We start from the raw sequence: 13079 nt of genomic DNA, 5'->3' as shown, positions 1-13079 counted from the left end.
AAGTAACCTTATAAAACTATGTTAGCTATATTTATTAAATTAGTTAGATTTCAGATTTGCCAAGCATAATTGAAATAACACTTTCCCAGTTAGCCATACATTTTGACACTTTAATTGCTCTTTGCTTTATTTCCATGGCTGTCTAAGTGCCTTCTAAATGTGCTTTAAGTTATGATCTCAGTACATAGATTGTTGCCAAAACATGACGACTTGGAGTTTTATTCCCAGCACTGGACATAAACATTGTTGTATATGCACCAATATTAACCATTGGTATCACTCTATAAAATATCTATTCTGTGTTTCCAGTGCTAAAGGATGAGACATTCGTGTTGCTCTTAAGAAACAACAGTATTATTTGCATAGCTTGTGCTTCAGTTGGAAGGCAGAGTGAGTTGTTTCAGTGGTTAGCAAGCAGTTGAAAGGAGAATGGTTCAAGTCTCCATCTGTCCATCCATATTCAGTTTTTCTTGTGTCTCTAAATGCTTCTTTTGAGAAGGCCGTCCTATATTTCGCGTCTAATCGAAACTTGGGCTCCTCATCCAATTACCTGGTTATTAAAAGGATATTTTACTCCAGTCTTACAATACATAAAACCTGCATCCTTGTTGCTTGGATTTTCTGAAATGCAGATTGTGGTAGACCCACTAACGATTTAGATGGAACAGGTCCACAGCCTTGAAAAACTTCTTGAAGGAAATGTTTCCTTCATTTGTTATTCATTCTCTCCCCCCCCCCCAACTTTCCCCTCCCCACCCACATGATGATTTTCAAACAAAATGTTTAACCTGTTAACTTTATATGTTTTGGGTTACAGGCGTATAAATTCATGGGCAGTCCCTGATTGGCCAGGTTCGAGAGCTCACAGCTTTTATGACAATAATTATCGTGAGTAACTCAATGGCAGTTACAGATGTTTGGCTTGGCTGCTTCAGTTAGGTGTGTTAGTGAAAGACATTGATGGTCTTCGACATTGTAAAGCTGGCAGTGAACATGTTTATGATTATTCCTATTGGCCGTAAGTATTTCTTTAGTATGGAGAAGAGTGTAATCTCCATCTCAGCCAAATATGTAGAAATGTGAGGGATGTTCAGTAAAAAGTTGCAGTTTTCATGTAGCATAAGAAGTGGTGAGGGGACAGAACAGTTGCTACACTGACTCACAGTTGATCAGCGTGTTGGGAGCTGAAATAGTAAGAAAGCCACAATGCTTTTTATTTACCTAGAGTAGCCATTCAAAATCAGCATTGAATTTGAAAAAAATGTCAAATCTGTTTTGCAGTACAATTTTTAAATCTCAGAGCTACTGATAGTCGTGAAAACTGTACTGTGGACAAACTGAACATGATTATTATAGGTGTTGTGCATCTGTGGTGTCATTTGTTTAAGAGCAGGGCTATTCATGATGAAAAGAAAAGTGACCATATGTCTGTGGTCAGTAATGAAATGGTACAGAAACTTGGAGGCAGCAACAACTACTACAGCAAAGTGAAATCAGACTTCCACAGTATCTCAGCTGTAGGCCAATTTCCTGCAGATTACTTGAAGTGTTTTGTGTGAGACTAAAATTACAGACACTCAAATTCTGTATATGTTGAGTTTTGTAATTCTTTCCTCACAACCTCTAAATTCAATAGATGACTTCTTCTCTAGACTTTTTTTGTTGTGATGTGAAAGGAGAAGCCTACTGAACAAAACAGTGACTGGTTGTGAGCCATTGATTTTCTTTGTGAACAATAGAAACAATACTCAGTTGTGTGGGGTCATACTGCCTGGTCAGACAAAAATGGGGGGGGGGGGGGGGGGCTTACGGCGGCACATTAAACTTTTTTTCAGCTAGATTGGTTATGGCTACCTTATCTCGGGATGGTAAAGGAATCTTCTTTGTGGATTTTATGGAACATGGAAACAGTTGATTCTGGAGCGTACTGTTATACAGTAAGAAAACTGAGAAGAGCTATCCAAAACAAGTAGCATACTCTTTTGTGTTCCAGTGTCACATTATTTTCACTACAACGTTTGGTGACACTGGCAAAAAAATGAATTGTTGCCTCAGTTTGAATGAGACATTTTGGACATCCACCTTACAGTCCAGACATGGTTCTAAATTGGAAACTAGAAAAAGAATTACTAGAGAGCTTATTTTAAATACTGCAAAATTTGCATTCATCACATCTGTTGGGACTGTTGTTTGTCTACGGAGTAAAGACTGGCACAATTACAGTCGTTGAGAGCTATGGTGTGGAAAAAAGCACAGAAATTGTTTACATGTGCTGCAAATCTTTAAACACACTGGAGTCAATTGAAAAAGCAGTACTGGCAGAAGACTGCACTCACAAATTTTGAGAACATGTGGCATAATCTATACACTAAGCAATAGCTTGTTCCAGATAGACATTACAAGGCCGCATGCAAAACACATACTGTATGCACTGTCAGTTGTCTAGTTACATTCCAATAGCTGGTGTCTATGTGCAAATCATTAACAATGCTTAAAACATAATGTAAGAAAATTAATAGGAAGGTTTCAGTTTATATGGATGTTTCTGATACATTTTCTTTGGCCCTTCAAGTATTTTATTTATACCCTAATGGAAGCTGCATTCTGGATAGCCCTTGTATATCTTCTCTTAGTCCTTCAGAAATTATCACTTCATTATATGGAGAGGTATTGTATCTCTGTCAAATGATATGCACTTTCTTCTTTGCAAATGAAAGCACAGAATTTGGCATAGTGCAGCATTTAATTTTTGTTAAAAACAGAATTCTTCTTCTTCCTCCTTCTGAAACGTTCTGCTTAAGCTGGTTGTTTATAGCCTCTTTTGAACTTCGCTTTTCTCCCAGTCTATGGTTCAGCACCTCCTCCCACTGCAGTCCCCATTAGTACACATTATCCTTCACTTGGCCTTTTCATCTTGTTCATGGTCTTCCAAGTGGTCTTTGTCCAGATTCTGTCTATTCTAGGGCCACTCCTAGAAGTCGCGTGTTCTAGATACTATAATTTCTTTGAAATCACTTATCAGATGTCGGTCGATGTAAATGTTGACTTTCATCTCTTTGATTTAAAATTTTAGCAGCAGAAGTTACTGTGGTTTCATATGGAAAAATTATCAACATATCTATAGTTAAAATTGCTACTAAGAGTGTCTATATTTCAATTGAGAAAAACTTTCTTTCAATTCATCTCTTGTATAAGGAATGATAAAAGTGTAAACAATTCTGGTAATATGTGAGTGTAACAGCTTAAATGATCCATCCTCTGCACTGGGAAGGAATGGAGAATCAATGATTTGGTATCCATAAGAAATTTGCGTATGTCACCTCACTCAGATTTTAGTAAAAAATGCGTAGTATTCACACCAACTGTACATATGTTTAGTTTAAGTGCAGTTAGAATCAGAAACTAGGACTCAGCTTATTTGAAGAATATAGTTCCTTTCAAGAAACTGAGGAAACACACATGATCACTTGTAGCAAAAGTGTTCAATTGTCTATGGATCTATCTCAGTTTTTACTTTGCCTGCAACTTCTTTGTGCACAAGTTGAGTTTTTGGATGCATAAGTTTTTGTAATTGTGAGTGGAAGTGGTTTTATGTACATCAGTGTGAAGTTAAATGCTTCAAGAGGAAATTACTTGTGTTAAAGAGAGAGACGTTACAATCACAGAAGTACATACACCTTTGGCTTCTATGGAAAGAAGTTTTAGTTTCTTTAGCATCAATACTTACGCTTTTAAACAGCAAAAGTGGTCAAAATACACTGCCTACCTGCCTGCGAGAGAGAGAGAGAGAGAGAGAGAGAGAGAGAGAGAGAGAGAGAGAGAGAGAGAGAGAGAGGGGGGGGGGGGGGAGGGGGGGAAGCATGGCATGCAGAAGGCAAGTTGAAAATGGAATGAGACTGTGGGTTGTGGGGACATATGATGTTACTTCAGCAAAGAACCTGGCAGTACGAGCCCTGTTATCAGTGTGACATTGCACCCTCTGTGGCTTGGATGCATGAAATGATTTGGTTGTCATAAAACAGCTGTTTTCTTGTGAGACAAGCTGCTGTTCTTGATATCCAGGATACTGGCACTGATATTGTGGTATTGACACCAGAGCTGGCCTCACACGTTCTGTTGGGGACAGAACTGTGGAACTTATGGACTGCGGTAGTACCTCAACATCGTGCAGATAGCTCATAGTTATGCTGTGTGTGGACAAGCATTTACGTGTTGAAAACGAGCACTATGGGACATGCATGAGAGAGGTAACACATGAGGACCCAGGACATCCGTGATATACTGTTCTGCAACACCATATGTGACCTGAAGTCGCACCTGATAGTTTCCCACACTAAGAGGCTTGAGAAACAGAGCTGTGCCTTTTCAAAACTTTGCAAGAATGCGAATTTTTCCCAGGTCGCTGATGTACTGACGGATGATGGTCAGCTGGGATAGTGCAGAACTATGATTTTGTCATTGAAGGCAGTGTGATGCCATTCACAGCAGTCCATGTTTGCCGGTCAGGCTCCTTTCTAAACACAGCCATTTGTGTTGTGGTGTAAATGATAGCATACATGTGGGGTGTTAAATCCCTGCTTCAGCTGCTGTTAGTCTCCAACCAATGGTGCAGGATAATACACAATGTTTCATGATGTGCCTGGTGCCCAATAAGGTAATTCTCCCTTGTGAGGGCCAGATGTGGTCATTTGGAAGCTGGATGATGAGTATGCCTGCTCTCACATTCGCATGCAGTGCCATACCACATCTGAATGCCCCACAAATCTGGATATTGCAAGATTCGACGATGATGGCAAATGGGCACCCACAATGAGGCTCAGGTGTGGCATCTCTGGTGTCCCTCATTGATCATTTAACATCTAACACTGTTCACACCCCTAATATACCCTACCAAGTATTGTAACGACAACTAAACACAATCAGTGCTAATGCACACTGGTGGCCGTTCTATAAGGTGATTATAATTAAAAGCGCAGCTACTCACTGAGGTCCAGTGTGGGCTGTAATTATCGTATGGCAGCGAAACTTAGTAGATATGCCAATGTGTTACTGCAGAACTGATTTAAACAGGAAAAATAATTAGTTCTAATTTTGGCCTCCAGCTGCAAATCTGACACTATGAATGCAACAAAAACATATGGGAATGTTTCCATACATGGATTACGAATAGAATGTGGGAGGAAAAAGGTCAGGCAAGTGAGAGAGACATACTGTTGATTTTATTATTAGCTACTGATCACACAATTTGTTCAATATGAGCAGTGACGATGAGATGTTCGGTCCATAAAACAACATGATCAACAGTTGTGTACAGCTGTTCTGTTGGAATGTGAGCAAAGTGTTGCTGTATACTTCACCACTCATCAGGTAGAGACTGGACATGTCCCTGGTAAACACTTTATTTGAGATAAACCCAGAGCCAAAAGGCGCATGGATTCAGATCAGGCGATCTTGCAGCCCAGGCATCTGAAACCCTCAGGAGATAACATGTTTGTGGAAGTTTGCATTAAGCAGATCTCCCAGTGGGCAAGTGACATGAGGCGGTGCCCCATCTTGCATGGAGAGAGTGGTTATCACACAGTTGACTCTTCCAAAGCAAGAATCACATGCTGTACAAGAACGTCTCTATAATGTGCAGATGTCGCAGCGCACCTGACAGGCCCTATGGGTATATTCTCTTCAAAGAAAATGGATGGTGAATAAAGTTGCTTGTGAATCCACCCCACAGTCGTGCACAGCATCTGCAGTGCCCTTCATGCACAACAGGCACTTTAACAGTACCCCAGATTTGGCAGTTTTGTGTGTTCACTACACCCTGTGGTGTAAAACATGCCTTGTCACTCCATAAAATGTTGCCTGGCCACATTTTGTCAGCTTTGATCCATGCCAGAAACTGAAGAGGAAAGTCAGAATGTTGCTGTGGATCATGAGGTTTCAGCTGCTGCACTGCCTGAGTCTTGTATGGATACCAGTGTAAATTAGACTGTAAAACTTTACGTACTGTTGACCATGGAATTGTCAGTTCTTGTGACACTGCACAAGCACTACCATTAGCCAGGGCACTTGCTGCATGATCAGTTACAAAAGTAACCTCACGAATAACTTCCACTGGTATAGGACACCTTGCTCTTCTAGGTGCCACAGCTAGCTCACTCGTGTTTTTTAATTTCATTATCATCTTCTTAAACAGTTTAATGGCAGCAGGCCTCTCGTCCAGCCTTTCAGTCGGCGACACTCTCAATGCAGTACTATAACTGCTGCCGTTCACATAAAATAGTTTCACTAACAACGGATGGTATCTCTTCTTGATAGCCATACTGTTCACTCATGTTATGGCTAGTCAAATGATAGTGTAGATGTCATGGATTTGCACCTGGTGGCCAGAGTTGGAACTAATTTGTTTTCCAGTATAAACTGATTCCGCTTTAACACTTTAGCATAACTACTAAGGTTCACTGCAATACGATAATTACAGCCCACACTGGACCTCCGTGAGTGGCTGCACTTTAATTATAGCCAACCACTACTTGTCACAAAGAACTGCAGCTCTAATCCTTTACGTAACCATCTGTGGTATGTATGTGCACGAAATCACAATAGACTTCTGACTGTGTCTTTGAGATGCTTCTTTTTTTCACAAGCAGTGTATTACTGTTGAAAATAAATAGAGAAAAGTAATTTCTCAACTTTCTGCTCACAAATTCTATTTTGGAATAGTTGTTCATATTTAGATATATTACTTTAAGATGTGTACAACACTATGGTGGCAGTGGTTAAAACAGTGGACTCAATCACATTAGGGAGAATCATGCTTCAAGTCTCTCTCCAGCCACCAAGATTTTGTGTTTTCCTTAAGTCATTTATGACAAATGCATCCTTGAAAGAGAACACAGCTGACTACCTCCCTGAATCTGATCTTGTGCTCAGTTCCCATTGATCTCATGGTAAAAAGAACATTAGCCAACAGTATTTTTCCCTACAATGAAGAAGGTGTACTGTATGCTTAAACTATTCTCCCTTTGCTGTTCTGTCAGGAGGAATATCGAATGTAGCTGTCTGTTCCATCTTCCTTGCTGTTTTTCTTTCATGTCCCCACCTTCTCCTGTTCTGGTCGTTTGCTCCAAAATATCTTAACTGTCAGTGGAGCAAGAAATAGCTGAAACAGAGATTTCACGTGAAACATAATATTATGGAAAATTATGTAAAACAATATGTAATGTTTTGAGACACTGGTACTACATTGGAAACTATAAAGCTGTTAACTACACTACATAGCTGTGCAAGATTTTTGTTCAGTTGGAAGAATAAAAATGGTGATATGTGGCTATTACAAAATAGTTCGCATGTATTCATGCGAAGCTATTGGTGTACTTATACCCTGTTGCACCATTTGGCATAAGATTATTTTTGTGGCCACAAAATTTTTGAAATAACTTTTGTAGTGTCTAGTGCAGCTTAGAGCTCTGCCCTCTGAAATGCTTATAAATACCTGTCAGGTTATGAAGAATGGTAATGAAGTGGCGCAGGAAGATGGAAGGACTGTACAGTTCATTATGAATGAAAAAGTTATATTGGCATGCTGAATAAAAGATAAGAACAGTAGAGGTCATCATATATGAAACAAAAATAACTATTTTAGATATACATGTAACATGTTAAGACTCTTTGCAGGACTGCAGCTGTCAGTATGTTGGCAGTTGCTGAAGATCCTGCCGCATCCCCACAACTTGTTTGAGAGTAGTGGTGAAAGTAACAATGAGTAATTTAATAATAATGTTTGGATGGCAGTAATAGCAGTATTTTCATTTGTTTACATCTGAAATGATGTAGTGGCAGTCACCCTCCCATATAATGAAACAGTTAAAATCCTGAAATGTACCAGTGCCAGCTGTGACAGCCCCATACCAGCTGAACCTTTGAAATGATGCAAAAGGATATTTGAGTAGTTTTTAAAGAAATCTCTTTTAAGACTGGAAAGTGCATTGCAATACATTTACTACATGTGTATCATGACAATCATTGTGATTTAATTTAATGGTCAGTAAATGTCCTTACACTAAATATTGAGCCAGACTAGTTTGAGGTTGCTGCAGGGGCACATAAAATTGAAATTTAGACATTTTGTTGACGATATGTATCGAAAGGCACCATCCATCACATGAAACACCTCACAAGCATATTTTGTGTGGGCTGATTCTGTCAGGACAACACAAGAATGAACTGATTGTTTTTATTTTTTTCCACTGCTTGTTGTTTTTTTGTAAACACAACTTTAGGTTAGAGACTTCGATATCTGATATAAATTAAATCATATTCATGAAATAAAATTAAATGCATGTCAGACTAATCAGTCACCTTGAACAGCATTAAAAAGTGGAATGAAATTATAAGACAATTCAGTGAAGTCAGTAATGTTTATTATAATTTAAGAACACCTAGTGATGGTCTTTATCAAGGCCTGAAAATCTCTACTGGAAAAAAGTGAAATCTGTAATTAACATTAAATATGAATTTTTTTAAATTAATGGTTATGGCCTGAAACCAAAGAAAGAAAGAAAGTTGGAATATCTGCCAGAAATCTTTGGAGAAGTGACTAAGTGGGGAGGAAATGGAAACACTTAAAAATGGAGAGAAAATACTGGTGGTGTTTAGAGTATTAGAAGCAGAAAATGTCACAAAAATTAGGAACTGTAGGAAAGTAGTAAAAACAGAAGCTTTTGGTCAAGTGAATACCTAGCATTGAACTATAATTAGATAAGATGAAAATATCAGGTGGAAAATTATCGGGAAACAACCAAGACAATGCAAAGACTGAGTTATGATAAAATACAGAAAAACTGGGAATACAAGAGATGAATGAATTTTTCTTTACTCATTTACTTGTTGTGGGACAACAAATAACTTTCAGAAAAGTAGTTTACAATAAAAATCGGAAGATCTATTTTTGAAAGAGAAAGTGTTGAAAGTAGAATTTCAAGAGTAACTGGATAACTGAAGAGAGAAACGTGCAAAAGATATAGTACATGAAAAAAGCAAGCAGATGGATGTACAATCTTAAGGCAGTATCATGAAACAGGTAACTTCTACTGCCATTATTTCTGCTGCTACTGTGAGCAGTTTTGGCCTCTGCTTCTGTTGCTGCGTTGTGGTGATAGTGGAGTTGCTTTGGAAAATGTTGCTCAATCATTGGAATACAACGATTTTGCAATAGAAGATGTGATATTAAGAGAAGATATTAAAAATCGCAATTGTAGAAGATTTTTTTATTGCCTCATTTTGTTCCATCTCAAAGATTTGAGTGGAAAAATTTGAAAAATGATCCCATACATTGACAAATGGAAAGTGCCAAAGACCACTCTTTTCTGGACATCACACATTTAGCCAAATAATTTGTGAAGTTCATAAGGACTTGATCTCAAACAATTGAATCAATTATAATTATGTCATAGATGTGACACAACTTGGTGGCAAGAAATTTATGCACAAGACTGTAGTATATGTTGTCATGGAAAATATCTGTGAACTTACAGAAGTACAGTTTCAGTTAATCTGTTTTCAAATTATAGCATTACTTGAAGTTATTGGAATGAAGTTCTGTAGCCACATTTTTGAAAGTACTTGAATCACCTGTCAGCATCCAGAAACTATCTGATGCCGATATTGAAAACAAGACTGACTCACGAAAGAGTGAATTTTGTTTTTCATTTCAGCCTTCAAGTTCTGCAAAATTTTATACTATTAATTATTAGGTTTGTGTTTTACTGTAATGTGATCAGTGTCTGCTATTTTTTTAATCTCTCTTGAAGTACAGTAAGAAGTTAACAATTTGTAACTTATTAATTCACCTGCGATTACCCTAAATCGATTAAGATAAATGCTAGAATCGTGACTATGAGAGGACTTAGCCTATATCCTTTCTAGTTATTAATTCAGCTTGAACGTGTGCCTCTTCTCGAATGGTATTGAGTGGCTGTTACATCCAAATCTTCCTGTCACATCCAAATCTTCCTGTCACTTGACGAAATAGATTTTGGTGTGATCCAGCATCATCTCACTTATTCTTTGCTGCATTCAATTTCCTGCTGTATATCACTATTTGATACCAATACTAGGTCCTCTGATCGTAGGCTCTTTGTAGGGTACTGCTAGTGGGTCTCCTATACTGCCTTACCAGCTAATTCCCACCCCCTCCCACTTTTTTCCTTCCCCTTATAATTTTTGTCTTCTTTCTGCATGAGATTGACTCCCTTCTTTAGTGAGGCATTGAACTGTAAACTTCTTTCAGTATCTCACCTGTTATATCACAAGAAAACTTCAATTTCTTGCTGTTTTTACTTGAAACTCCCAGTTTCCTGTATGATTACAGAGGGTCTTCTATATTGTTATGCCTCTTTTTTTCTTCCATTTATGACTCTGAAGGGTGGTAGCATGTGGTGGATTTTATGTGACATTTGTGGTAGTGCTCTTATTTGTGGATGCCAAAGCTCATTTAATTTCTGAATATGTATTATTTGCCCAATCATAGACTTTATCTCAAGGTGTTGTCATAACCGTCCAGACTAAGTAATTTGCAGTTTTATGGTGATCCACATAAATGCTTTCCACATTAGTTGTAGCTTGGCTGTTACTGTTTTCTCTGGTAGGAAGGCACACACTTCTGTTTTGGAAGGTTGGTATTTTTCTGTATTCTCAAGTGCTTTTGCAGTGATACTGCTATTTGTAGACATGAAAGCTGATATTCCTTAAGTTAAAAAAATCGCTTTTCAAAAACTTTTTTGTTAGTAATAATATTTGGCCAACGTTAAACTTCAGGTAAGCTGCAATCAACATATTTGATATTTTTCCCCAGGTGAATGTGAGTCAGGATGAATTGAATTCACTATTGGAGGCAGCCGAAGCATTGCAGATACGGGGGCTGTGTGGGTCTGATCAGTCAACTTCAACAGCAGCAGCTGTGCCTCGTTCCAATCCTCCCCAGGATTCTGGGTCTGTGTCAACTGCAACACCAAGTGACCGGGACTCACCACCAGCAAAGAGGCCTCGTAGGTCAGCGGATGAGGATGACAGTGGAGGAACTGGTCCAGTGCTAGACAGTGGACTGACAGAGAGAGAAAGGAGTAGCAATGGTGCTGCTGCATGTGAGAAGGTGAGTGGAAAGCCAGATAATATTGTGATATTGCATTTTGTTTCCATCATTTGAGAGACAAATCATATTTCTCGCCAGTTTGAGCTGTATTAGTATATGCAACATGCAGTCAATGCAATAAGTCTGTTGAGAGTTTTCATGATAGATGAAGTGGAGAGGATATTTTGAACAGATGCTTTTAGAAAGTTTTACTTTGACCCACATCTGTATATAAATGTCAAGTTGGATACTGTGCAGAATATCACATCACTCACTTCCCAGCCAGTGTTCCTCTCACCTGTTTTACATTACTGTGTGTATTTCAACCCTCTCCCCCCCCCCCCCACCCCCCCCCACCCACCACACACACACACACACACACACACACACACACACACACACTCACACTCACTCTTATCCTTGCTTTAAACTCCTCATGAGGTTCCATGATACGCATTGGTGTACTGTACCTCTTACTGATATGAGATCTGATAGATGAGTGGTAGCTCTGCTATACATGGAAGAATGTGCTGTTTGGGCAGTTATTTGGTAAGTGTTATCTTTGATGAGTTGTGAAAGCCAGATGATATTATCCTGAACAGTCTTGTATGAGCTTTTACTGATGTAAGACTCCTATACAGTATATTGTAGTAGATTTTCCATGGTCTTTTGATCACTATTGTTATTGCAGTGTTGCAAATTCAGGCTTTTATCATATATCTAAATATTACATGAATGTGCAAGATGAAAAATGAGAATTCAAGATCTTCTGTTGGTTATGCAGCTGTTAATTTTTATACACACATTTAGGTGTATAAGATCATCAGAAAATTATTATGAAATTCAGTTAGATCTGCAGTGATATAAAATGTTTGACATACAGCAAGGTAAAATTTGAAAACGAATTGGAAAAGTTTCTCTTTGACAACTCCTTCTATTCCGTAGAAGAATTTCTATGTTTGTAATGTGTAAAAGGTGGTGGGTAGGAATTGCTAACTCAACCTGTATGTCTTGTTTTCATTTTTTTAGGGGGGGGGATTAATTATATGGTGATGCTTAGAGTATAAATAGATATAAAAATTAATTTGCAATATGAATGTAAAATGACTCATCCCACATCTTGATGATTTAATGCACAAAATGAACCATGGAACATAAAAGTAACTAACAAACTAATTTAGTATCAGACAGGTGACCCTGAACAGAAGCAAATTTTGTGTGTTGCTTGTAAGTACTCGAAACGACCTGATTTAGATACATTTTACCACCAGTTATGAACTGTTGTAATTTGACACAACATCCATGTACAGGGTGGGCCTTAAGTCAGTTGTTTTTGCATTTTGTGCAATAAAGCTAAACAGAAGTTGACCTGACTTTGGAAATGAAATGTTCATTCATCTTCTATTCACTGTTAAAGTCTTCATAAGTTAATTCTGTCATATCATAAGCAAGGTAGAGACCAGACTCCACAACTCACTGATTTCGATAAGTTATGACGGCCTGGTCAGACTTGCTTAGAAAGTAACTCTTGTGAAAGATTTTAGGTCACTGCACCTCAGTTTCCAAAAAACATCTGGGTCAAAGCTCATGACAGGATCCATTTCGGACTAGGTGGATTCAGTAGAACCCTAAAAATTAGAATCATCAGACAGTGGAAAGTCCAGGATGGAATGTAATAATATTTTGAAAAGGAAAGTTGCTACTCACAATATAGCGGAGATGGTGAGCTGTGCAGGTAAGCACAACAAAAATACTGTCACAAATAAGCTTGTGGCCAGCAAGGCCTTCATCAAAATACACACACACACACACACACACACACACACACACACACACACACATATCATAATGACTGTATAACATATTTTTTCACTTTCTCCTTTTCAAACTCCCTAAAAGCAGATAACGTATTTTGCAGGAAACACCAAGAAAAACACGCACATTCGTAATGTTC

The 13079-nt window shown here is 38.3% G+C and overlaps 1 protein-coding gene across 5 annotated transcripts in view; it reads left to right on the top strand.

Annotated features, from left to right (window-relative positions):
• The window catches only part of LOC126204396 (protein bric-a-brac 1-like), a 224459-nt gene that overhangs the window by 22015 nt on the left and 189365 nt on the right, over positions 1–13079 (top strand). For all 5 annotated transcript variants that reach the window (XM_049938766.1, XM_049938765.1, XM_049938768.1 and 2 more), the window contains one exon: positions 10850–11146. In XM_049938766.1, coding sequence (XP_049794723.1) covers positions 10850–11146 — 297 coding nt within the window. The remainder of the gene's footprint in view (positions 1–10849; positions 11147–13079) is intronic.

This window comes from Schistocerca nitens, chromosome 9, assembly GCF_023898315.1.
Source record: "Schistocerca nitens isolate TAMUIC-IGC-003100 chromosome 9, iqSchNite1.1, whole genome shotgun sequence".
NCBI lineage: Eukaryota > Metazoa > Arthropoda > Insecta > Orthoptera > Acrididae > Schistocerca > Schistocerca nitens.
This window is presented reverse-complemented; position numbering and strand designations above follow the sequence as displayed.